This window comes from Chrysemys picta, chromosome 10 (assembly GCF_011386835.1).
Source record: "Chrysemys picta bellii isolate R12L10 chromosome 10, ASM1138683v2, whole genome shotgun sequence".
NCBI classification, from domain to species: Eukaryota; Metazoa; Chordata; order Testudines; family Emydidae; genus Chrysemys; species Chrysemys picta.
Genome location: NC_088800.1, coordinates 46,034,836 through 46,057,997, shown reverse-complemented (window position 1 = coordinate 46,057,997; position 23,162 = coordinate 46,034,836). Strand labels below are relative to the sequence as shown.

The 23,162-nt window shown below is 44.6% G+C and overlaps 1 protein-coding gene across 1 annotated transcript in view; it reads left to right on the top strand.

The window, feature by feature from the left end:
* The window catches only part of NPTN (neuroplastin), a 129,747-nt gene that overhangs the window by 41,783 nt on the left and 64,802 nt on the right, over positions 1 to 23,162 (top strand). The window contains exon 2 of the mRNA XM_005306350.5: positions 18,347 to 18,694. Coding sequence (XP_005306407.1) covers positions 18,347 to 18,694 — 348 coding nt within the window. The remainder of the gene's footprint in view (positions 1 to 18,346; positions 18,695 to 23,162) is intronic.

The following is a 23,162-nucleotide window of genomic DNA, read 5'->3' as shown; positions in this document are numbered from 1 at the left end:
TATCCCAACCAGAACTGCTACGACCACAGGAGACGGAGGAACAAGAGCTCGGGATGTAGACTTCCCCCACTTTCCTCCTCCTCCTCTGGAGGCCTGGCATAATTGGCCCCACATCACTCGGTTGCCTGGAAACACTCGTTTTGATGGGTTTGTCAAGGACAGTATACCAGTTCCTCACGATCTGGATTCAGTTATCCCTATTTTTTCTGACAGTCTTTCCCACTTCCTAGAGGTCTGGAAATGGATCACCTCCAACCGCTGGGTTCTAAATTTGTTTATACCCTCCAATTTATTTCAACTCCACCTTCCCAGTCCCTCTTCAGGGACCCCTCTCACAAGCTTCTGCTAGAGCAAGAAGTTCAGTTCCTCCTCAGCATGGGAATGGTGTAGGAGGTTCCATTACATCTAAGGCAGGAGTGAGCAAACTACGGCCCACGGGCCAGATCTGGCCCGCCAGCCGTTTTAATCTGGCCCTCGCGCTCCCGCTGGGGAGCGGAGTCTGGAGCTTACTGTGCTCCGGCGCTTCAGTTGGGGAGCAGGGTTGGGGGTCACTCCACGCGGTTCTGTGAAACAGCAGCATGTCCCCCCTCTGGCTCGTACATGTAGGGGCAACCAGGGGGCTCCGCTCTGCATGCTGCCCCTGCCACAGGTGCCACCCCCGTAGCTCCCATTGGCCGTGACCCACAGCCAATGGGAGCTCCAGGGGTGGTGCCTGTGGATGGGACAGCGTGCAAAGCTGCCTGGCCGCACCTCCACATAGGAGCCGGAGAGGGACATGCTGCTGCTTCACGGAGCTGCTTGAGGTAAGTGCCGCCTGGAACCTGCACCCCTGAGCTTCTCCTCGTGCCCCAATCCCCTGCCCCAGCCCTGATCCTCCTCCTGTCCGCCGAACCCCTCAGTCCCAGCATGGAGCACCCTCCTACACCCCAAACCCCTCATCCACAGCCACACCCCAAAGCCTGCACCCCCAGCCAGAGCCTGCACCTCTTCCTGCACCCCAACCCCCTGCCCCAGTCCTGATCCTTTTCCTGCCCTCCAAACCCCTCAGTCCCACCACGGAGCACTCTCCTACACCCCAAACTCCTCATCCCTAGCCCCACCCCAGAGCCCTCACCCCCCCCGCACCCCACTCCTCTGCCTCAGCCCAGAGCCCCCTCCCGCACCCTAAACTCCTCATTTCTGGCCCCACCCTAGAGCCCACACCTCCAACCAGAGCTCTCACCCCCCCTTGAGTGCAAGTGCAGTTGGACATCGCCCGCATTCAGTCAACCTTCTGGGAATTGGGCCTTTTGATTAACATTCAGAATAGACTCCCAGCTGGCGAGGGCTCTTCTCCCAGAATCATTTCCAAGTGATCACAGAGTCAATACGTCGTGTGGAGTCTCAACCGATCACCAAGGTCAGGCTTTGTTTGAGCCGCCTCAGCCATATGGCTTCATGCACATATGTCGTTCATCACGCGAGGCTGAGACTCAGACCTCTCCAAGCGTGGCTCGCTACAGTCTACTCCCCTTCAAGACACCATCTGGACAGGGCAGTCACATTGCCACCTCATATTTTCAGCTCTGTGCCATGGTGGCTGGATCCTCAAGTGGTCTGTGAAGGGATTCTCTTCACAAAACCTAAGCCATTGGCACACCTGATCTCCAGTGCCTCAGAGATGGGCTGGGAAGTCCATCTAGGGACGCTCAAGATCCAGGGTTGTTGGTTCGCGGAGGACCTATCACTTCAGATCAATGTGAGGGACCTCAGGGTAGTCTGACTGGCATGCCAGATGTTCTTACCCCATATTGTGAACACAACAGTATTGATCCTCATGGACAATACATCAGCCACGTACTACATCAACAGACAGGGAGGGGCTCATTCTTGCCCTCTGTGTCAAGAAGCAGTACATCTAGGGGAATTCTGCATCGAACATTCGATCGAGATCAAGGTCTCATATCTGCCAGGAGTACAGAACCAGCTTGCATACTGGCTCAGCAGGTCCTTCTCGACTCATCACGAATGGTCTGTATGCCTAGATGTCGCGATGATCATCTTCCACAGATGGGGATTTCCCCACATAGACCTGTTCACCATACAGTCCAATAGGAAGTGCCATCAGTTCTTCTCCCTGAGGGGTCACAGCCCTGACTCCATGACAGACGCCTTCTTGATGAAGTGGTCTCATAACCTGTTCTGCGCCTTTCTGCCCATCTCACTAATCCACAAGGTGCTGACAAAGATCAAGCAGGATCGGGCTCATGTCATATTGATAGCTCTAGTGTGGCCCAGGTAGCACTGGTACACCTTGCTCGTCCGTCTCTTTTGCGAGGCCCCAATCAAGCTTCCTCTGTGCTCAGACTTGATCTCACAAGACCATGGTCAGTTACTCCACTTGAGCCTCAGCTCCCTGCGTTTGACAGCCTGGAATCTGCATGGCTGAACCCCAAGGAATGGGCTTGTTCAGAACAGGTTCGCAAGGTTCTCTTCAGTAGGAAACCTTCCACAAGGTCAGTTTACTGTGCAAAATGGAAACTGTTCTCCCTTTGGTCTTTTATCATTGAAAGAGCAGGGCCTGGCCTTCTCCTCTCTATAGGTCCACCTGGTGGCCATTTCAGCATTCCACCCAAAGGTTGACAGTAAGTAGGTGTTTTCACATGAAATGGTGATTCGTTTCCTCAAAAGTCTAGAAAAGACTTTTCCGCAAATAAGAGAACCTCTTCCTCCATGGGAATTAAACTATGCCCTCATGAAACTAATGAGGCCACCCTTCAGGCCGATGGTGATGTGCTGTCTGCTGCATCTTTCATGTAAGTCAGCCTCCCTGGCGGCAATTACTTCAGCAGGAAGGTTTCAGAGATTCGAGCCCTCCCAGCAGAGACCCCCTATACGATTTTCTTTAAGGATAAGGTACAGCTTCAGCCGCATCCCAAGTTCTTCCGAAGGTTGTGTCCCAATTCCATTACAACCAGCCTATCTTTCTGCCAGTCTTTTACCCCAAGCCTCATGCAAATAGGGAAGAAAAATGCCTGCATTCCCTAGACGTCAGATGTATCCTTTACATTGAAAGGACCAAACTGTTTCGTAAGTCACCACAGCTCTTTGTGGGGATTGCTGAGAGAATGAAAGGGCTTCCTGTCTCTGCCCAAAGGATCTAGTCTTGGATCACATCCTGCATAAGAACGTGCCATGACCTCGCAGGCATTCCCCTTCCAGCAAACTTAACTGCCCACTCTACAAGGTCCTTTGGTGGCCTTCCTAGTGCAGGTCCTGATCCAGGACATATGCAGACCAGTGACCTGGTCCTCTGGGCATACATTCTTGGCGCACTATGCTATCACACAGCAGGCTAGAGATGTCGCCTGCTTGGGCAGTGCGGTTCTACAGTTGGCTTGTCCTTAATTACCTCCCAGTCTACTACTTGCTAGCCACCTAAATTGGAATGGACACGTGCAACACATCTTGAAGAACAAGAGTTACAGAAAGGTTAGTAATTGTTTTTTCAAAGGATACAGTTCAGCACAAGCGCATGTGTTCACTAGTAGCTACATGAATTTAATAAAACTCAATCCTACTTTTTAGGGCAGTTTCTGTGCAGCTTCTATGACAAATAATAAATTGGATTGTGTGTTGCTGCATGTTGGTAAGAGGGCACGTTTCAGGGGAGGCGCTCCATATCTTTTGAAAAGCCTTTTCCCCTCGTCTTCCACTGCAGTGATTTCTCCCCTTCTCCCCCTCCTTCCCTCCCCTCCCCCCCCCCCCCGTAGCTAGAAAGAGTTGGATTGGCTCTGGAGAGTGCCCCATTTCTACTAGCACTGAGCAATTTTTCAAACTTAAAATTGAAAATCTTGTTTCAGATCAAATGAAACATTTTATTTGCTTGAATGGAGGAGGTTGCTAGAGAGGGGACTGATGGTACATATCTTTTCTCACCTCCCTTCTCTTACTCTCTGGAGGCAAATATCCTACTGCTGCAGCACTCCCAAGCCCTGTCAGGCAAGAAGCTGTAGACTGAGTTTGTGTTCTGTTTTCACCATGTAGCAGAGCATTGATCTTGTCAGCGTAACCGCTTCTTTAAGTCTTTTGGGTTTGTTTAATCTGGAAAAGAGAAGACTGAGAGGAGACATAACAGTTTTCAAGTACATAAAAGGTTGTTACAAGGAGGAGGGAGAAGAATTGTTCTTCTTAACCTCTGAGGATAGAACAAGAAACAATGGGCTTAAATTTCAGCAAGGGAGGTTTAGGTTGGACATTAGGAAAAACTTCCTAACTGGCATGGTAGTTAAGCACTGAATAAAGGACTCCACTTAGGAAGGAACAATCAGTTGCACACATACAAACTGGGAAATGACTGCCTAGGAATACAACAAGGAGTCTGGTGGCACCTTAAAGACTAACAGATTTATTAAGCTTTTGTGGGTAAAAACCTCACTTCTTCAGATGCATCTGACTCCTTGCCACCAGACTCTTTGTTGTTTTTGTAGATACAGACTAACACGGCTACCCCCTGATACTTGACACCAGGCCTAGGAATGAGTACTGTGGAAAGGGATCTGAGGGTCATAGTGTAACACAGGCTAAATATGGGTCAGTATTGTAACACCATTGCCAAAAAAAAAAAAAAAAAAAGTGAACGTCATTCTGTTATCGTAGAATATCAGGGTTGGAAGGGACCTCAGGAGGTCATCTAGTCCAACCCCCTGCTCAAAGCAGGACCAATCCCCAACTAAATCATCCCAGCCAGGACTTTGTCAAGCCTGACCTTAAAAACCTCTAAGGAAGGAGATTCCACCACCTCCTAGGTAACCCATTCCAGTGCTTCGCCATCCTCCTAGTGAAAAAGTTTTTTCTAATATCCAATCTAAACCTCCCCCACTGTAACTTGAGACCATTACTCCTTGTTCTGTCATCTGGTACCACTGAGAACAGTCTAGATTCTCTTTGGAACGCCCTTTCAGGTAGTTGAAAGCAGCTATCAAATCCCCCTTCATTCTTCTCTTCTGCAGACTAAACAATCCCAGTTCCCTCAGCCTCTCCTCATAAGTCATGTGCTCCAGCCTCCTCATAATTTTTGTTGCCCTCCCCTGGCCTCTTTACAATTTTTCCACATCCTTCTTGTAGTATGGGGCCCAAAACTGGACACAGTACTCCAGATGAGGCCTCACCAATGTCGAATAGCGGGGACTGATCATGTCCCTTGATCTGCTGGCAATGCCCCTACTTATACAGCTGAAGGGGGACAGGATAACAGTTTTCAAGTACATAAAAGGTTGTTACAAGGAGGAGGGAGAAAAATGATTCTCATTACCTTTTGAGGATAGGATAAGAAGCAATGGGCTTAAATTGCAGCAAGGGTGGTTTAGTCTGGACATTAGGAAAAACTCCCTAACTGTCATGATAGTTAAGCATTGGAATAAATTGCCTAGGGAGGTTGTGGAATCTCCGTCATTGGAGATTTTTAATAGCAAGTTAGACAAACAACTGTCAGGGATGATCTAGATCAGTGGTATCCAACCTTTTTATGCACAAGATCACTTTTTGAATTTAAGTGCAACCCAGGATCTACCCTGCCCCTTCTCCGAAGCCCTGCTCCGCTCACTCCATTCCCCCACCCCCGTTGCTCGCTCGCTGTCCACCACCCTCACTCACTTTCACCAGGCAGGGGGTTGGGGTTCGAGAGCCAGGTGCAGGCTCTGTGCTGGGGCTGAGGGGTTTGGAGTGTGGGAGGGGGCTCTGGGCTGAGCCTGGGGCAGGGGATTGGGATGCAGGAAGGGGTGAGGGGTGCAAGCTCGGGAGGGAGTTTGGGTGCAGGAGGGGGCTCCGGGCTGGGACACAGTGTTGGGGTGCAGGAGGGGGGTGCAGGGTGTGGACTCCGGGAAGCGTGTTGGGATGCAGTAGGGTGTATGGGGTGCTGGCTCTGGGAGGGGGCTCAGGGCTGGGGGTTAGTGTGTGGGCTCCCACTGGGGGGCTCCCTGCCTGCCCTGGCCCCACTCAGGCACATTGGCACCACCTCCCCATCACAAGGCAGGCCACCCCCTACCCAGCCAGCCAGCCAGTAATGCACCATGTGGCCACGCTGCTCCTGGAAGGGGCCAACGCGCCCCTGCAGCTCCTTGGGGGAGGGACGGGGACGTGGCTCTGCAGGCGCTGCCCCTCTTGCAGGCGCTGCCCCCGCAGCTCCCATTGGCCACAGCTCCCCGTTCCTGACCAATGGGAGCTGTGGGGCCAGTGCTTGCGGGGGCTTGCTGGCCACTTCCAGGAGCAGTGAGAGGCCACGGCAGCCAGGGAGCCTGTCTTAGTGGCAGCCCCGCTATACCACACGCCACAGCTGGAGATCGCAATCGACCGGTTGGTGACCACTGGTCTAGATAATACTTTGTCCTGCCATGAGTATAAGGGACTGGACTAGATGACCTCTTGAGGTCCCTTCCAGTCCTGTGATTCTTTGACTGTCTAATCCATTTATGTATAATTTAACTTTCTGTGATGAATACATTGGTTTGCACAGATGGTGCTGGACAAGTTTCCATAGTGTAGGTATGTGATACTAGCAATATTGTGGCCAGTGTAAGGAGTATAAACCAGTTTGTTTTCCCTTTTCATGTTTAGAAAAATCCTTTTAAAGGAATTTAGTACTTGAATATTCAACTTACATTTCTTACAGTAAGTTGGCTTCCATTAGTCTCTAGTGACGGGCTCACTGCTTGCATCAAATGTCAATCCCTCCTGTGGTATATGTGCAGCCATTTTGCTGAAATCTCTGAAATGCACACTTTGATCAAACTAGTTTCACTGACAGCATGCCATTTATGTACAACACTGCTTCCTATAGAAACTGTTGGGCTGAGGAAACTGGGTGCAGCTCTTTTAAGCAAGAGTGTGATCAAAATATTACACAGCTAAACAAACCTTTTTGAAAGTAGTAGTCTGCATTTATTACAATTAGGGCTTGTCTACCCTTAAAATACTGCGGCAGTGCTGTAGTGCAGGGGTTCTCAAACTTCATTGCACCGCAACCCCCTTCTGACAACAAAAATTACTACACGACCTGAGGAGGGGGGACCGAAGCCTGAGCCCACCCGCGGCCCTGGGTGGAGGGGCCAAAGTGCCTCTGGCTTCGGCCCGGGCACTGGGGCTCAGGCTTCAGCCCTGGGCCCCCCAGCAAGTCTAAGCCAGCCCTGGTGACCCCATTAAAACAGGGTCGCGACCCACAGTTTGAGAACCACTGCTGTAGCGCTTCAGTGAAGACGCTATCTATGCCGACGGGAGATCCCGTCCCATTGGCATATGTGCTCCACGTCCCTGAGAGGCAGTAGCTAGGTTGATGGGAGAATTCTCCTGTTGACCTAGCGCTGTCTACATCAGGGGTTAGGCCAATCTAACTGCACTGCTGAGGGGTGTGGATTTTTCACATCCCCGAGTGATGTAGTTATACTAATCTAATTTCCTAGTGTAGACCAGGCCTTAGTCCACACCCTTGAGTTGTCTTACTGTGCATCTCCTATGCAGCTTGATATATTGATAATACTAAATCAAAAGATGTCTATGGGTGGTTCTTGACTGATGTCTTCTAATTTCTTTAGCTAATGTCGCTAGGGTGTATACTTTCCAATGTACTGAACAGTGTGCTATCTTAATCTATCTTTAGATCCTGTTCAGGATAGTTGTACCAAGAATATTTAACTGTTTTAGTCTTTTGCTTTTCCTGTTACTGAGATGTCGAATCTTCATGCTACAGCAAACTCCATAGTCTTGTATTTAAACTTCATGAAAACACAACTCATACACTCTGTGTTTTCCATTGGGCAGGATCTCTTTGAACACTTTTCCATCTGGAGTGACTGAGGCACAAGGAAGTAAAATGACTGTCCTGAGGTTACATAACGAGTCAGCTCAGTTGGAGCTTGGAGCCAGACGAGCACTGGATTCCGCTCTTTTATTTGAATCTCTAGGTCAGAATTCTGGAGTGAATGGGAGCGAGCCTCCCAGCTGGGCCGACAGACTTGGCTCGTGGGGCTCATGCTGATGCTCTAAAAATAGCTGTGTAGACAGTGCTTTGAAGTTGTGGCTCAGGCTCTGAAGCCCACCCCCACCAGGCTTCAGAGTCCAAGCTCCAGCCCAAGCCACAATTTCAAGCGCTGTCTATACAGCTATTTTAAGAGTGCTAGCCTGAATCTGTTGACCCAGATTACTCCTACTCAGTCCAAAATGCTGTGTAAATATACCCTTGGTAACTCTGGGTTTACAACAGAAAGCAAGCATTGGAAGTGAAATGTGCTGTTTTGCTCTGGACAGAAAATGGTGGCTGTGTTAGGAACTTCTGAATGTTTGAGAAGTGTGATTGTGTAAAAATAGCATCTCATTACCCATATCTGTCACTAGTATCTTGCAAATCATTCTTGCAAACTACTGCATCAGCTACTGTCCGCTCCTCTGAGCCAAACTGCCGAAGAATGAACAGGATTCCTATGCCTTGTCACCATCAACAAAATTGGCAATTAAATAGTGCTTCAGAATCTTTGGTGTACAAAACAGAAAATGGCTTTATTTCCTCCCCCCAACCTCCCGCCCCATACTAAGCTAAGTCTGAAGTTCTTTGTCACTTGTAAATGAAGTTGAACATTAACCTGTTTTGTGTTCTTCCGACTACAATCTTTCTCCAGTAAAAATCATATTTGGATGCATTTTGCTTTGATAATATTCTTATTCAAATGTTACATTCTGAAAACATACAATAATCAACAGACTGACATAAGCTTGGAACCCATGAGTAAAGGGGTGCTTATCCCATGCTTGTTCAAACTCTTGTAGCAAATGGGGAATATTCAGGGTCTGAATTCCTTAAATTTACCTTTCTTATAATTACTACATATTTGCAGGCACATGATTGTGGTGGTAAGATAATCACTAGAGGAAATCTTAACAGTCTTGCCCATAGATCATAATATCTTGCAATAATACAACAATAAGGTTCAAGAGAAGTTCCAGTTTCTTCTTAAAAGTGAAGAAGCTGAACAGCAGGAGCCTTCAGTAGGAGCACCAGTATTTCTGAGAATGGTGTCATCTTTAGTGTGGTGTCTTTCGAAAGGGCAGTTCTTGATTGTTATTACATGATGATCCTATATGAAGAGAACCTCCACCCACTCTCACATTTTGATCATGTTTGCTTTGTGGAGGTAAACATTATACTTGAATGTTTACACTGAGGAAACTTAAACTTTTTATTTTAAATTCCATCAGGACTTGTGTGGGAGAAGACAAATAGGTCACTAGTGGTCTGTAATTACTACCTTTCTATCTGAGACTGAGGTTCTTAGTCTGGGTGTGGTGGCCACATTGTCTGTTTCCTATGGATAGATATGAGGGTTGGGGAAAGAGGGACTGTTTCCTGTCTAGATGGGAGGGGTTACAAGCATGGTCCTGATATGGAAAAGGTTCAGAACCACAGACTTAAGTAATCTTTAGTTAAATCTTGAATAGATAGCTAGTGAAATGAGTTTGTTTCTATAACTGGGTTGGTTTCATTTCTTACAGATTAAATAAAGATGCTATACCTTGTCTGAAGTGCTACAGATAATTAATGTGTTCCACTGTCAAGGCTGCTTCCCCACTTTGAACTTTAGGGTACAAATGTGGGGGCCTGCATGAAGACTTCTAAGCTTAACTACCAGCTTAGATCTGGTCCACTGCCACCATTCCCAAATGAATTCCCTTCCCTGGGAAGCCTTGAGAAACTTTTCACCAATTCCCTGGTGAATACAGATCCAAACCCCTTGGATCTTAAACCAAGGAGAAATTAACCATCCCCCCTCCTTCCTCCCACCAACTCCTGGTGAATACAGTTCCAACCCCCCTTGGATCTAAAAACAAGGAAAGATCAATCAGGTTCTTGAAAAGAAGGCTTTTAATTAAAGAAAAAGGTAAAAATCATCTCTGTAAAATCAGTATGGAAAATAACTTTACAGGGTAATCAAACTTAAAGAGCTCAGAGGACCCCCCTCTAGTCTCAGGTTCAAAGTACAGCAAACAAAGATAAACACTCTAGTAAAAGGTACATTTACAAGTTGAGAAAACAAAGTAAAACTAAGACGCCTTGCCTGGCTTTTTACTTACAAGTTTGAAATAGGAGAGACTTGTTTAGAAAGATGGGGAGAACCTGGATTGATGTCTGGTCCCTCTCAGTCCCAAGAGCGAACGACTCCCAAACAAAGAGCACAAACAAAAACCTTCCCCCCCCCCCCCCCCCAAGATTTGAAAGTATCTTGTCCCCTTATTGGTCCTTTGGATCAGATGCCGGCCAGGTTACCTGAGCTTCTTAACCCTTTACAGGGAAAAGGATTTTGGAGTCTCTGGCCAGGAGGGATTTTATAGTACTGTACACAGGACAGCTGTTACACCCTTCCCTTTATAGTTATGACATCCACTAAAGAAGAAAGTTTGTAGCCAAAAAAATCAGTGTGATTAGTATGCACACACAATATTCAAGCTGCCAAAGCCCAAATGAGGGCTGCTGCAGGAAAAGTGAAAGGTGGTGGTGGTGGTGGGGGGGGGGGGGGAGGATAAACTGAGAAAATATAGAATCCAGTTCCTTTAATAATGATCTTACTGCAGTTTTCTTTCAGCATTTGTGATGTCAGTAATGGTAACAGGTGGGGCTAATGGAGGTAAATATGCTAAAATGAGCGTCAAATAAGATGCAGTTGGAAGTGCATGCAATGCTTCTGAGAATTCCTAGGAGACCATGTGCTTTCTTATTTTAATAAAAAGCCAAATGCTAATAGTGAAGGCTCTTTCAGATTTGGGGATGGAGGTGTAGTTAGCTGGTCATCCAAAAGTACATCTGGCTACTTCTAGTTGAACATCCCATACAGTGGTTAATTTAGCTGGACAAATTACAATAAATGAGATTATCACTTCAACAGGCTCTGAATCTGAGTGCTTAAGTGACTTCTACCAGTTCACTGTTGTGACTTTCTTTAAAACATCATCAGCAAACATATATTTCTTGAATGGTTCTTATTCCCAAACTGGGTCTCTTTTAAGGCCTGCTGCCATTATAGGTTTTCCCTTCTAGTGAGAGAATGGTATGGTAGATCTCAAATCAATGAAGGCTACGCTCAGAAAGACCTCAAGACTTCTGGAATATGCTGCTCAAACAGTTTCACTTTTCTTTCTACTGCCTGTCCCTCCCTTCTCACATTTATCTCCAGACTTCTTCTCCTTGTCCAGATCTATTCCGCCCCCAACAATCTTCTATTTCAGGGATTGGCAACTTTTGGCAGGTGACCCGCCAGGGTAAACACCAGGCCAATAGGGTCTGCAGGAAGCGGCGGCCAGCACATCCCTCACCCCGTGCCGCTTCCCGCAGCCCCCATTGGCCTGGGACGGCGAACCGTGACCAGTGGGAGCCGCGATTGGCTGAACCTGCAGACGCGGCAGGTAAACAAACCGGCCCAGCCCATCAGGGTGCTTACCCTGGCGGGCTGCATACCAAAGGTTGCCGATCCCTGTTCTAGTCGTTGAACTTTTTGAAACTTTGCACTTTTAGAGAGAGGTAAGGGATTGACTCTGTGTACACAAATTTGCAGAGGGACATAAGCTTGAGGTCTGTTATTTCTCACCTCTATTTATTTATTTATTTTATTTTATTTATTTATTTAAAAACATTTTTGCTGTTAACAAACATGTTATCTCTGGAGACACAAATCCAGAGTTTGAGAACTGCAAAACTAAGCATCTCTGATGGTATCTTCTAGACTGAGCACTGAGTCCCATTGGGTAGATAGAAAGATTAAACTAAATAATCTGTACAGAAGCCCCTAGATCCCTATAAGATTGGGTCCCTAATCCATGAACTATTGGAACTCATTTACAAAACTTTTCTTAAACATTACATGAATATATTGTCTCATATTATAGAATTAGAATTTATAATCCCTATTCCATGAGATATCTTTGAGCTATAATAAATCTTAATTAAAACTATCTTTCGATAGGTTTTTTCCTCAAAAAGCATTTTATAAAAACAATCTGATTTAAATAAAAAAATCAGTTTGGTTTTTTTTTAATTTATTTTTTAAATTATTGATTTTTATCCACCCTGGTAAAATCCTGTCTGAGCTACAAAAAGCTAATACATTTTGGGGCCTGGTTACAGTATGGTGATTCTCTCTGATGTCGGTGAAACACTGTTTGGCTTTGCAGTGTAGAATGGACTGAATTATGGCCCAGCCTTGGACTTCGCAGCACTGTAGCACAACTTGGGAGCATGATTAAGATGGTTAGAGTCCTGCCTGTGCTGTAAAATCAGTATTAGGCACTACCTTGTGGTAGTAGCTTTTTGTAGTGTAGCGTGAACCCTAAATCAAATTACACTTAATATTCTTCCAGCTCTTTTAAGGGTGTAAAGTCAAGCACTCAAAAAGTAAAATGCCCAAATTAAGGTTGCCCATGCAAATTCAAGTAAGACTAGGTTTTATTTTAAACTGCCTCCTGTAAACCAGACAACTGCTTACAAAGATTAATGTCCTTGATGCTTTGACCCTGCAGGCATCAATACGTTTATAGCCAAATACATCAGTTATGAAGTCTTGGTAATAAAAGGTAAGAGATGATTCAGAATCAAAATAGTCTCTTCTACCAAAAGATAGTTAACTACTGAATTCTGAGCTATTTTTGGACTGGTAAAGAGATAGATGGTAGCGAAAATATTTTCCTTGATTGCTCTCTTTCCCCCACTGAGATCACTCTTTCTGCTAGAAAGAGCAGGCAGAAAGGAAGTAGGAATCTTTTAAATTTTTCATGAGATTGTTTAACCATTAAGGAATCCCCTTTTGTGGTTTTGAATTGGGCTCCAACCAAGATGTCATGGAGTTGCCGTACTTGTTTAAATCATGCTTTCTAAGGTTTGTAACATTGCATAAACATTTTATTGCAATTAGGCTTTGTGCGAGTGATTGCCTAACCCATTCGTAATACGACCAATGGTAAGGTGACATGACAGATGACACAACAACCAGCAGAAAGGGGCAGGAAAGCCTACTCCACTCACCTGCCATGTCATTACCAGTTGGCGTGCAGATTAGGAGATCATTGTGAACTGGCAGTGCTCTTCCACTGAGTTCTGTGTCTCAGGTATGCTAAAGGGGCACAGAGTTTAGCTTTACATCACTCTTGATCTTTGGCAGATCAGTTATTCCAAAATTAGCTGCATAGAATATGCATATCAGAAGTATGCTGGACAAAAATGCAGCTCTTGGTCCAGCTGAGAATTTGCATGCCTTTGCCGATAGGACCTAGTCAATGAACGTACTTAAAATCTGATATTTTTTTTAAGCATGATTACTAGAATTTCCTGTCTCCTATTTTTCACTCTGGGTCTGTTATCATGAAGTTTTCCTAACATTCTGGTGCTGTTAGTTTACTTACGTTACATTATATGTCTCCTTTCAGTATATAAACTAAGTACTGACTCTCAAATATTCTTTCTGTCTTAGAGTTTTCCTAGCTGTCCTTACAGAAAAAAGTGTTCCTTTAGCATTTGAATAAAAGTAATTTCTCATTCTAGATCTTAGTGAATCTCCACATTGTACAACTGCTGCACAATCTGTAATCTGTAGTTCTTAGACAGGTACTGCAGGAGCTATTGCAGGTCAGACTTCATATGCATTGGTGGAGATGCACATGGAAAATTTATCCACATTGACTAGTTCTAGGTCATGCCATCAGTCCTTTGCTCTCCTGAGCACTATGCTTATATACTTAAAAAAAAAAAAAAAAAAAAAAAAAAAAAAAGGAATCTTGGCTATTGAGCTTCTAATAACCTCTACCCCGATACAACACTGTCCTCGGGAGCCAAAAAATCTTACCGCATTATAGGTGAAAACGCATTATATCAAACTTGCTTTGATCCGCCGGAGCGCTCAGCCCCTCTCCCCCACCTCCCCCGGAGCGCTGCTTTACCGTGTTATATCCGAATTCGTGTTATATCAGGTCGCGTTATATCGGGGTAGAGGTGTATAATATCTCTTTCATTACTTAAACCTATGACTTTATCTGAAGAACAATGCCGTAGAAGAAAATAAATTACAAAAATTTATAGCTCAGTTTATGTTGGTGACAGCAAGTAAATGTTACCCTGAAATGGCAAAGCTTCCCAGACTGTCCTGTAGTGTAACATCCCTTGTCTTCTGGTGTATCATGGAATTATATTGAGACTTTGTGGTAAATCTTGTGACAGACTTCACAGTAACTCTCCACTTGCTCAGTGCTACCACGTACAGTAGAACAATGTTTTGATTTGTTTTTTCCATGGTGCATTTCACTACCTAGCAGTTTACAAAGCAGTCAATAGCTTACCAGTGATTGTAAGCTACTGGTAGCTTTACAACCCTGGCCATAAGAACCTGCCTTATTTAGAGGGAGAATATTTCTATAGGCATTTCCATTTGCTTGTTCTCAGTAAGTAGTGTCTGAGGCTGAGCCCTTTTTGTCTAGTGCACCAGGGCTATTCTATAACTTGCAAAAGGCTTTAGTTCTTTACCTTGCACTTGAAGAGCTAGCAGGTGGACTGGAGACCTCAGTTAAATATATGCCTTTCCCACTCTCTTATCTCTTTTGTTCTACAGCATCAGCATCAAATGTCAGCCCAAATTTTACAAGACTTAGTGCTCCCAACTGTGCCTTAATGACACTTGCAAAGTCCAAGCAAGACTGTTGTTCTTTCTGAATTGTTTTGGGGGTTTTCAAAATGTGAGAAGGGTGCATTCAGCTTTAAAAGCTGTAGGCAGCTAGAAAATCTGAATGAGGGCAATTTTCAGATGTAAACAGATGTCAAGATCAGTAAACTTTGACCTATTTTTCTCCTTTATCTGTTGAGAGAGAGATTTTCTTTTGGGGGCTGTCTTCTTGAGAATAAGTTATTATTCCTTCTTTCTGTAGCACCTACCTCCTGAATATCTGTCTTTATGCAAAATGCTACTGTCATAACTATAAAGGGAAGGGTAACAGCCCTCCTGTGTACAATACTAAAAAATCCCTCCTGGCCAGAGACTCCAAAATCCTTTTACCTGTAAAGGGTTAAGAAGCTCAGGTAACCTGGCTGACACCTGACCCAAAGGACCACTAGGGGGACAAGATACTTTCAAATCTTTGGGGGGAGGCTTTTGTTTGTGCTCTTTGTTTTGGGGGAGTTCGCTCTTGGGACTAAGAGGGACCAGACATCAATCCAGGCTCTCCAAATCTTTCTGAACAAGTCTCTCATATTTCAAACTTGTAAGTAAACAGCCAGGCAAGGCGTGTTAGTTTTATCTTTGTTTTCTCAACTTGTAAATGTATCTCTTACTAGGGTGTTTACCTCTGTTTGCTGTAACTTTGAACCTAAGGCTAGAAGGGGGTCCTCTGGGCTTTTTAAGTTTGATTACCCTGTAAAGTTATTTCCCATCCTGATTTTACAGAGATGATTTTTACCTTTTTCTTTCATTAAAAGCCTTCTTTTTAAGAACCGGATTGATTTTTCCTTGTTTTTAGATCCAAGGGGTTTGGATCTTGATCCACCAGAGAATTGGTGAAGAGTCTCTCAAGGCTACCCAGGGAAGGGAATTAGCACATTGGAAGTGGTGGCAGCGGACCAGATCTAAGCTGGTAGTTAAGCTCAGAAGTTTTCATGCAGGCCCCCACATTTGTACCCTAAAGTTCAGAGTGGGGAAGCAGCCTTGACAACTACAAAACCCCCCCATGTATACATGCCATGGGGGAAAACCAAGTAAGGAAACTTTCTGGCTTCAGAAGCCTCTTGTATAAGCAGTGAAATCTGTACATTCTTTCTCTATTTGCTTGGTTTTGTACACTTATGGCAAATGTTGACAGAATTGCCAAACAGCATGAGTTTTCCAGATAAGTTTCTAGTCTTGTCTTTTCCATTATGGAAAGTGTTCTGTTTAGTGTGCATTCCATTTTTTGAATAATCCATGGGGTGCGTATGGATTTTACCTCTACTTGTAGTTTCTTCTTGGAATTCTTTCCTTATCGGAAATGGCTCGCTGAAGGTACTGCCTGAAACTTGCTGATGCTGTTTGGTGTTGTGTAGCTAGTAATGAATTAGTGAAAATGCAAAGCGCTGAGTTACATGTAAAAGTTGATAGACTTGCATGGCATTTCTAATCATGCAGCTAGTCCCTTACTAATAAGGCATTTTCAGAATACGCTTTGTATAGGGAGGTTTCCTATAACTTCTCTCACTTCTAAATCCTTCCAGGGCTCCATCCTTTTGTGGGGGGAGCTCTCTGCAAACCCCAAATATCTTGTGTGGTAGAAAGTAGTTCATTATTTCCTCATTTGTGGTCTAATGCATGACTGTGTAGAATGCCAATGGGAGATGTTAATCTGTATTTAACTGAAGCGTGTGCTGCAGCAACTTCTGTGCTATGCTGCTTCAGTTAGGGGAACCCAAATACATCTCGGGGAATTCTAAAAAGCAGTTTGTAGTATGGAGCAACAGTCTGTAGAGATTACAGATCTGGTTACACAGATCAAGATGGCACGTTGTATTGGGACCTATAATCTCACAGTCAGCACTCTTCTACTGAAGATGAAGGCAGCTGATATCTACTTAATATAAAAGTTAAGTGTAGCCTTAGGGCTCCTGGCAAATTACTAAAATGGTCCTTGGATGAACACCGTTTATGCCTAGCTTAAATGTGAATGTTGAATTTTAGGCCTTGTTTATACACCATTATAATGGATTATCTCAATTGCTCTGGAGGAACCAGTACTAGAACAGCAAGAAAAGCTTTTCCTGTCCATACTTCAACTGCCTGCGGCCTGAGTAACATAAATACAAAATTCCTCCTAAATCTACAGAAACACTTGTTATAATAATAGCTTTCCAGTGTACATTTATTGTTCACTTGAATTTTATTTTACCGCAGTTCATCAGTTACCTATTGAGTAGCAGAGAAGAGAGAACCTTGGAACAAGAATAAAAGGATGTGGTCCAAACTGTCTGACAAGGGACTGAAAATTTTCATCTAATCAGTGTGCATGGAAAGTTTAATGGAATAAGCCTCTCATTCCTCCTGTCCCTTATAACGGAGACCAAAGGCTTGTTTCCCTACACCTCTTTCTGAAATGGATTGTGTTTGGGGGTGGGAGAAGAGTGTGGGGATGTGTGGGGTGGAGCAGTCTATTTTATCAGTGGTATAGATGTCAGTAACACTGTCTGCCCTCCCTGCTTGCTGCTGTTGCTGATCCCTGGTGTCCAGAGAGAATTCAACATAGATCTGACAGGTTTTGCTGCATAATCTAGCTGGCCAGCTGTTTTTTCTAAAATTTTCAGTATACAAAATAGACTTGCTTTAAATCTGCACTATTTTCAGTGGGTCACTTCCAAAATATGCTTTGGAGGGCAACTTAAAACAAAGTCAAATGCACTGATGTAGTAATGCTGGTAAATAGCAGGGAAATTTATGTCACAGAAGGGGCTCCAATGGTTTTGGTACTGAATTACAACTATGCATCTTTTACAAAGATACAGAAGGACTTCCCTTATAACATATCTAGTTACTCAATGCTGTAAGTTTCTCAATTAGTGAAATAATTTTGTCATTCTGTATGTGTAAAATGAAAATCCCTATCATAATTTAACAGGGATTGTGAGAATCTGCTGCTTTCAGCTGCAGTGATCTAGCTACCGCCAGAAAGTAGGTCACTTATATCTCAGGGAATTCCCTGCCTCTGAAGTTCAGAATAGGTGGAAGAAAAGGTCAAAGTAGAGTTCATGGTGGAGAGGTATATAGGACAGAAGCTTGCTATTTTTTTCTGTAGTTGGTGTTTGATCGGTTTTCTGTTTTAATGAGAAGGCTGAGAATGAACGGGGGAAAGGCTTCTGTTGGACATTTAACTTGTATAAACCAAACAGTTCAAGCAGCTAGAAAAGGACCACCATAATTCACAGTCTGCTTTTCCATAGCTCCCTGGTGCCATTTCATCACTTTCCAGTTCCAAAAGGTGATGCGTGTTTGCTGTTTATGGTTCCCCTGATGCAGCCTCCTATAATCCAGTTTGACACTATAGAAAACCCATCATAAAATGCTTATCCTGGTAGTCTGTCTCCCAAGAACTCCTCTTCCTTGAGAGGGTGTGCTGTGATATGAAAACTATAACACACCTTCAAGCCAACAAAATTAGCAAGCGCTCTGTGTGTTGCGCTTTCTTTCTATAAAAGTCTTGTTAACACCTGGTTGCTGTAAATTATGATGTCTTATCTAATCCTTTGTTTTCTGCAACTCACTTGCTTTGTTCTTTATAACATCTGTTATTTTCTGCTGGTCTATCACTGCATTTCTGCTGCCCCTCCCTCTAGCTGGGTTTGTCAAGTCGCCCATGTCAGAAACTAAACTCACAGGGGATGCCTTTGAGCTGTACTGTGACGTGGTTGGGAAACCCACTCCAGAGATCCAGTGGTGGTATGCTGAAGTCAACCGGGCTGAGTCTTTCAAACAGCTGTGGGATGGTGCTCGGAAGCGCCGTGTCACCATTAACACTGCCTACGGGGCGAACGGCGTGAGTGTGCTGAGAATAACCCGCCTTACATTGGAAGACTCTGGGACTTACGAGTGCAGGGCCAGCAACGATCCCAGGAGGAATGACTTGAGGCAAAATCCCTCCATAACGTGGATTCGAGCCCAGGCTACGATAAGCGTCCTTCAGAGTGAGTTCAGCACCCTACAGTAGTAGTACTGTAGTAACTAGAGGCAGTCCAGTGACCCTTCTCCCTCTCCCATGACCCTTGATATTACCACCCTTTGTCTTGTTTTTTGAACCCAAGATTATTCCTCCAGTTGTAGTGCTTGAGTGTGTGTCTGCCACCGTTTTTTTTTTTTTCTTTTCTCCTTGTCTCTCTCTCCTCCATAGGATCAAAGGACTTGCGAAAATCTATGGAACTATCCTATAGTGTTAAAACAAGCTCAGTGTTGGATTTTTTTTTTTCTACCACTACCCTTTACTTTTATAGTAGGTTTCCTGCATCCTATCGCTGGCTTCTTCATGAGTGCCTTTCTATTTTGGTTTTTATTCTTTCCTGATCTAACCACTTTTATTTCTTTTTTTTTTTTTTTCTTGGAATCTCTGAATACCTTCCTTACTTACATGGTTTTGAGTTCATAAGCTTCTGTACAAATCCTTCCCATTTTGATTTTGTTGTTACATGTGACCTTTAAAGCCTGGATTTTTCCATAAAGTCATGGAGCTTCTTTTCTTTTCTAAACAACAGTATGTGTCCTAACAGATTCTCTGACGCAGCAGCACATTACTGATACAGCTGTTCTTACATGGTGGTGTGAAAGTGAATGCCACTCAGAGTGAAGGGATGTTATCAACTTAATGTGCGCTAGCTTTAGCCAAATGACTCCCCACTGAGAATGTAACATCCCTTTTTAAAAACTTATACTGGATCGGATAAGTTGATTCTCAATTGCTGTTTGTTCCATTTATTGTCATAGATTTTGTACATGCTTTCTGCTGTCTTTATTAGGTTCCACACGAGTTTTGCTTCTGGTATTTTCAGAACCATTTTAACACAATCCTATTTTTATGTACATTGAATAGAAAGAATACTGTTTGCTTTCTCTTAGATGTAGTGATTGATATACAGCTTGCATCTACACAGATTCAAAATTAAATACATGCAGAGAGTGACTTGACTGTGTACAAATGTGAAGAGCAGAAGGTAAAGGAGAGGTTTTTTTGATTTGTTAGTGTAAATGTTTCACTGTTTTAGGGTTGTGAATAGTAGAGGATGGATGTTATCTTTAACACTACTATACATAAACCAGGATAGCATAGAAATGTAATTTCTCGCTGCATATATTGAGCTTCATATTGCATAACTCAAGCTCTCCGATTGTGTAGTGACATCTGTTTAATCGATGTAGTGGTATCTGAAGGAACCCCGTGCAAATGTAAACCTGGTAGCTAGTGCTCAGGTGGGGTACCAAGCTGAACTATCTGACTGTATTACAGAAGAGTGCTGCAATATGAAAATGATTATGGACGAAAACAAGTGACTTGCCTTAGTCAGTACTGATGGATCAGAGAACCTGCCTCTGGAAAATGGAAAGAACATGAATGTATGTGGAAAAATAAACAGAATTAATCCAATGACATGGATTTGTTTAAAACCTAAAAAACATTGGTTTGTTTGACTTGATAAACCTGTTCAGTTTCCAGTCCTAGGACTTGACCCCTCCATAGCCTGTAGAGGTCACAGTGGACTCAGACCTGTAAGTTATTAACATCAGTCACAGCAGCAAGAGCCTTCAGGTTTCAGGGAATGGTGTTATCTCAAGACAAAGCTGAATTGTCCTGCAGCAAGTTTAACTTCTGGAAGTCTGGTTCCTGTCTCAGATACAGTGTAGTTGTAGCTGGTAGTGTAGTGTAGTCAGTCCCAGGATATTAGAGAGACAAGGTGGGTGAAGTAATATCTTTTATTGGACCAACTTCAGTTGGTGAGAGACAAGCTTTCGAGTGACACAGGGCACTTCTTCATGTTACCAGTAGAAGTTGGTCCAATAAAAGATATTATGCACCTTGTCTCTCCTATTTCATATGATTACCTGCTTCTGCTGCCCATGAAGGTCTGTTGTATTTCTCGTCTCTATTCCTTGCCTACCCAGTCTCCTTTAAAAAAAAAAATGGAGATATCCCATCTCCTAGAACTGGAAGGGACCTTGAAAGGTCATCGAGTCTAGCCCCCTGCCTTCACTAGCAGGACCAAGTACTGATTTTGCCCCAGATCCCCAAGTGGCCCCCTCAAGGATTGAACTCACAACCCTGGGTTTAGCAGACCAATGCTCAAACCACTGAGCTATCCCTCCCCCCAGTAGTCTTTTGGGGAGGGGGAAGAACCTTTTTGAATGAAAAGCTAATTATTAAGTTCTTGAAGCATATATTTGATAGAGTCCTTATGAAATGTCTCAAATTGTGTTTCCTATCTCCCTCAAATAGGTCATTTGTAACTGAATGTACTTTTTGGGATGGAGGTTCTAAGCTTCCATCTCCATCCCCAGTTAAAGACCTGTCTTGTCTCTTGCATGCCTGCAGTTCAATTATCCAATGTTTCCTAATTTTGGATTGTGTATTATGACTATATTGCCAAGTGCCTTGTGTTCAGGACACACTTTTGTTTTTGTTTGTTTCATATTGGTGAGACAAACACTGTACTCAAACACTTAAACAACTGTACTGTGCCCACAAGGGAGGCTTGAACTGCTGTAGTTTGTGGGAAGCAGAGCTCTTAAGGTTTAATCTCTAGGTAACTGCACATTGGAAATGGAGCTTAAGGGAGATCTAGCTAAAGAAGCTCAACCTGTACCTGGAAGGCAGGAGTACAAGTATGAAGTATCCCAGAGTGTTTAAGCTTGCAAAGGCAGAATACAGTAGTGCACGGAGTAGAAACTATTCTGTAATTTTCCATTAGGAGAAATGCATCTTACAGCTTAACTAAATTGTATTTGAAATGAAGGCTTTTGATTAAAATGGTGTTGGAGTCTTCAGCTAATGGTGACAGGTTTCAGAGTAGCAGCCGTGTTAGTCTGTATCCGCAAAAAGAAGAACAGGAGTACTTGTGGCACCTTAGAGACTAACAAATTTATTAGAGCATAAGCTTTCGTGGACTACAGCCCACTTCTTCGGATGCATCTCTAAGGTGCCACAAGTACTCCTGTTCTTCTTTCAGCTAATGGTGGTCACTCTTCCACTGATCTCATTTGACACCATCTTGGGTATTCAAAAATAGACACAATAAACTAGTAGAGCCTGCTTTAATTGTGGTGGCTAAAACAAAATGTCATTGTTAATATCAAAACAGAATGCAGTGAAAAGTAGAACTGAATACTGAATACTGATTTGAAAAGTTAAACAGGAGAACTGGAAGTTGGTTTCCAACTAGACCAGGGGTGGGCAAACTACGGCCCGCGGGCTGGATCTGGCCCCTCAGGGCTTTGGATCCAGTCCACGGCGCCGCCGGCACCACATTCCTGCAGCCCCTGGGCGGGGAGGGCAGAGGGCTCCATGTGTTGCCCTTGCCTCTAGGCACCGCCCCTCGCAGCTCCCATTGGCCAATGGGGAACCGCGGCCAATGGGAGCTTTGGGGAAGGTATCTCCGCCCCACCTCCCCTGGGGGCCGCAGCGCTTCCTGGAGCGGCGCGGGGCCGGGGACAGGGCAGGTGTGCAGGGAGCCTGCCCTGGCCCCAGTGCGTGCCGCTGCCACTCCGGAGCCGCTTGAGGTAAGCGTGGCTGGAGCCCGAACCCCTCCTGCACCCCAGCCCCCTGCCCTGAGTCCCCTTGTACACCCTGCACCCCAGCTCCCTGCCCTGAGCCCCCTCCCGCAGTCCGCACCCCTCCTGCACCACAGCCCCCTGCCCTGAGTCCCCTTGTACACCCTGCACCCCAACCCCCTGCCCTGAGCCCCCTTATACATCCTGCACCCCTCCTCTGCCCCAATCCCTTGCCCTGAGCCCCTTTCTGCACACCACACCCCCTCCCACACTCCCTCCAGCACCCCAACCCTCTGCCCCGGCCCTGCATACTATTTCCCCATCCAGATGTGGCCCTCGGCCCAAAAAGTTTGCCCACCCCTGAACTAGACACTAAGGCTCCCATACTGCCCTTCCACAAGATGATGGATTCCAGTTGGATGCACTTATTTTAAAACCACAGCTCATATACAATTGACACCTCAAACGTGAGGTATGGGAAGGATTTTCCTCATGAGAATCTTCAGGATGTTCCTTTTTGGAGTGGGACAGCTTTTTTGTGTGTGCACACCTAACCCACCATGCATGAGCGCCTCAGAACTAAACAGCAATGCCTGCTTGCTTTTCTGCTTTCTTACAGATTGATGAAACATTAGTGTCTTCTGCTAACATTTTAATACTTAAAGTGGTCAACCATCAGGGAACTCTAAGTTACATTCTCAATCTTTAACTCTTCTTGCTTCAAACATCTGTGTTTAGTAATTTTCATATTCTCAGGATAGGTATGAAAGCACCCAACAAGTTCTGTAAAAAGCCTTGTTGTTCCCTTGGTTCCCATTATTTCATTCAGCTCCACAAACTTTTAAGTGACCACCTATAAATATCACAAACATTACTATGTAACTGACAGGTGGGTAAGAATAG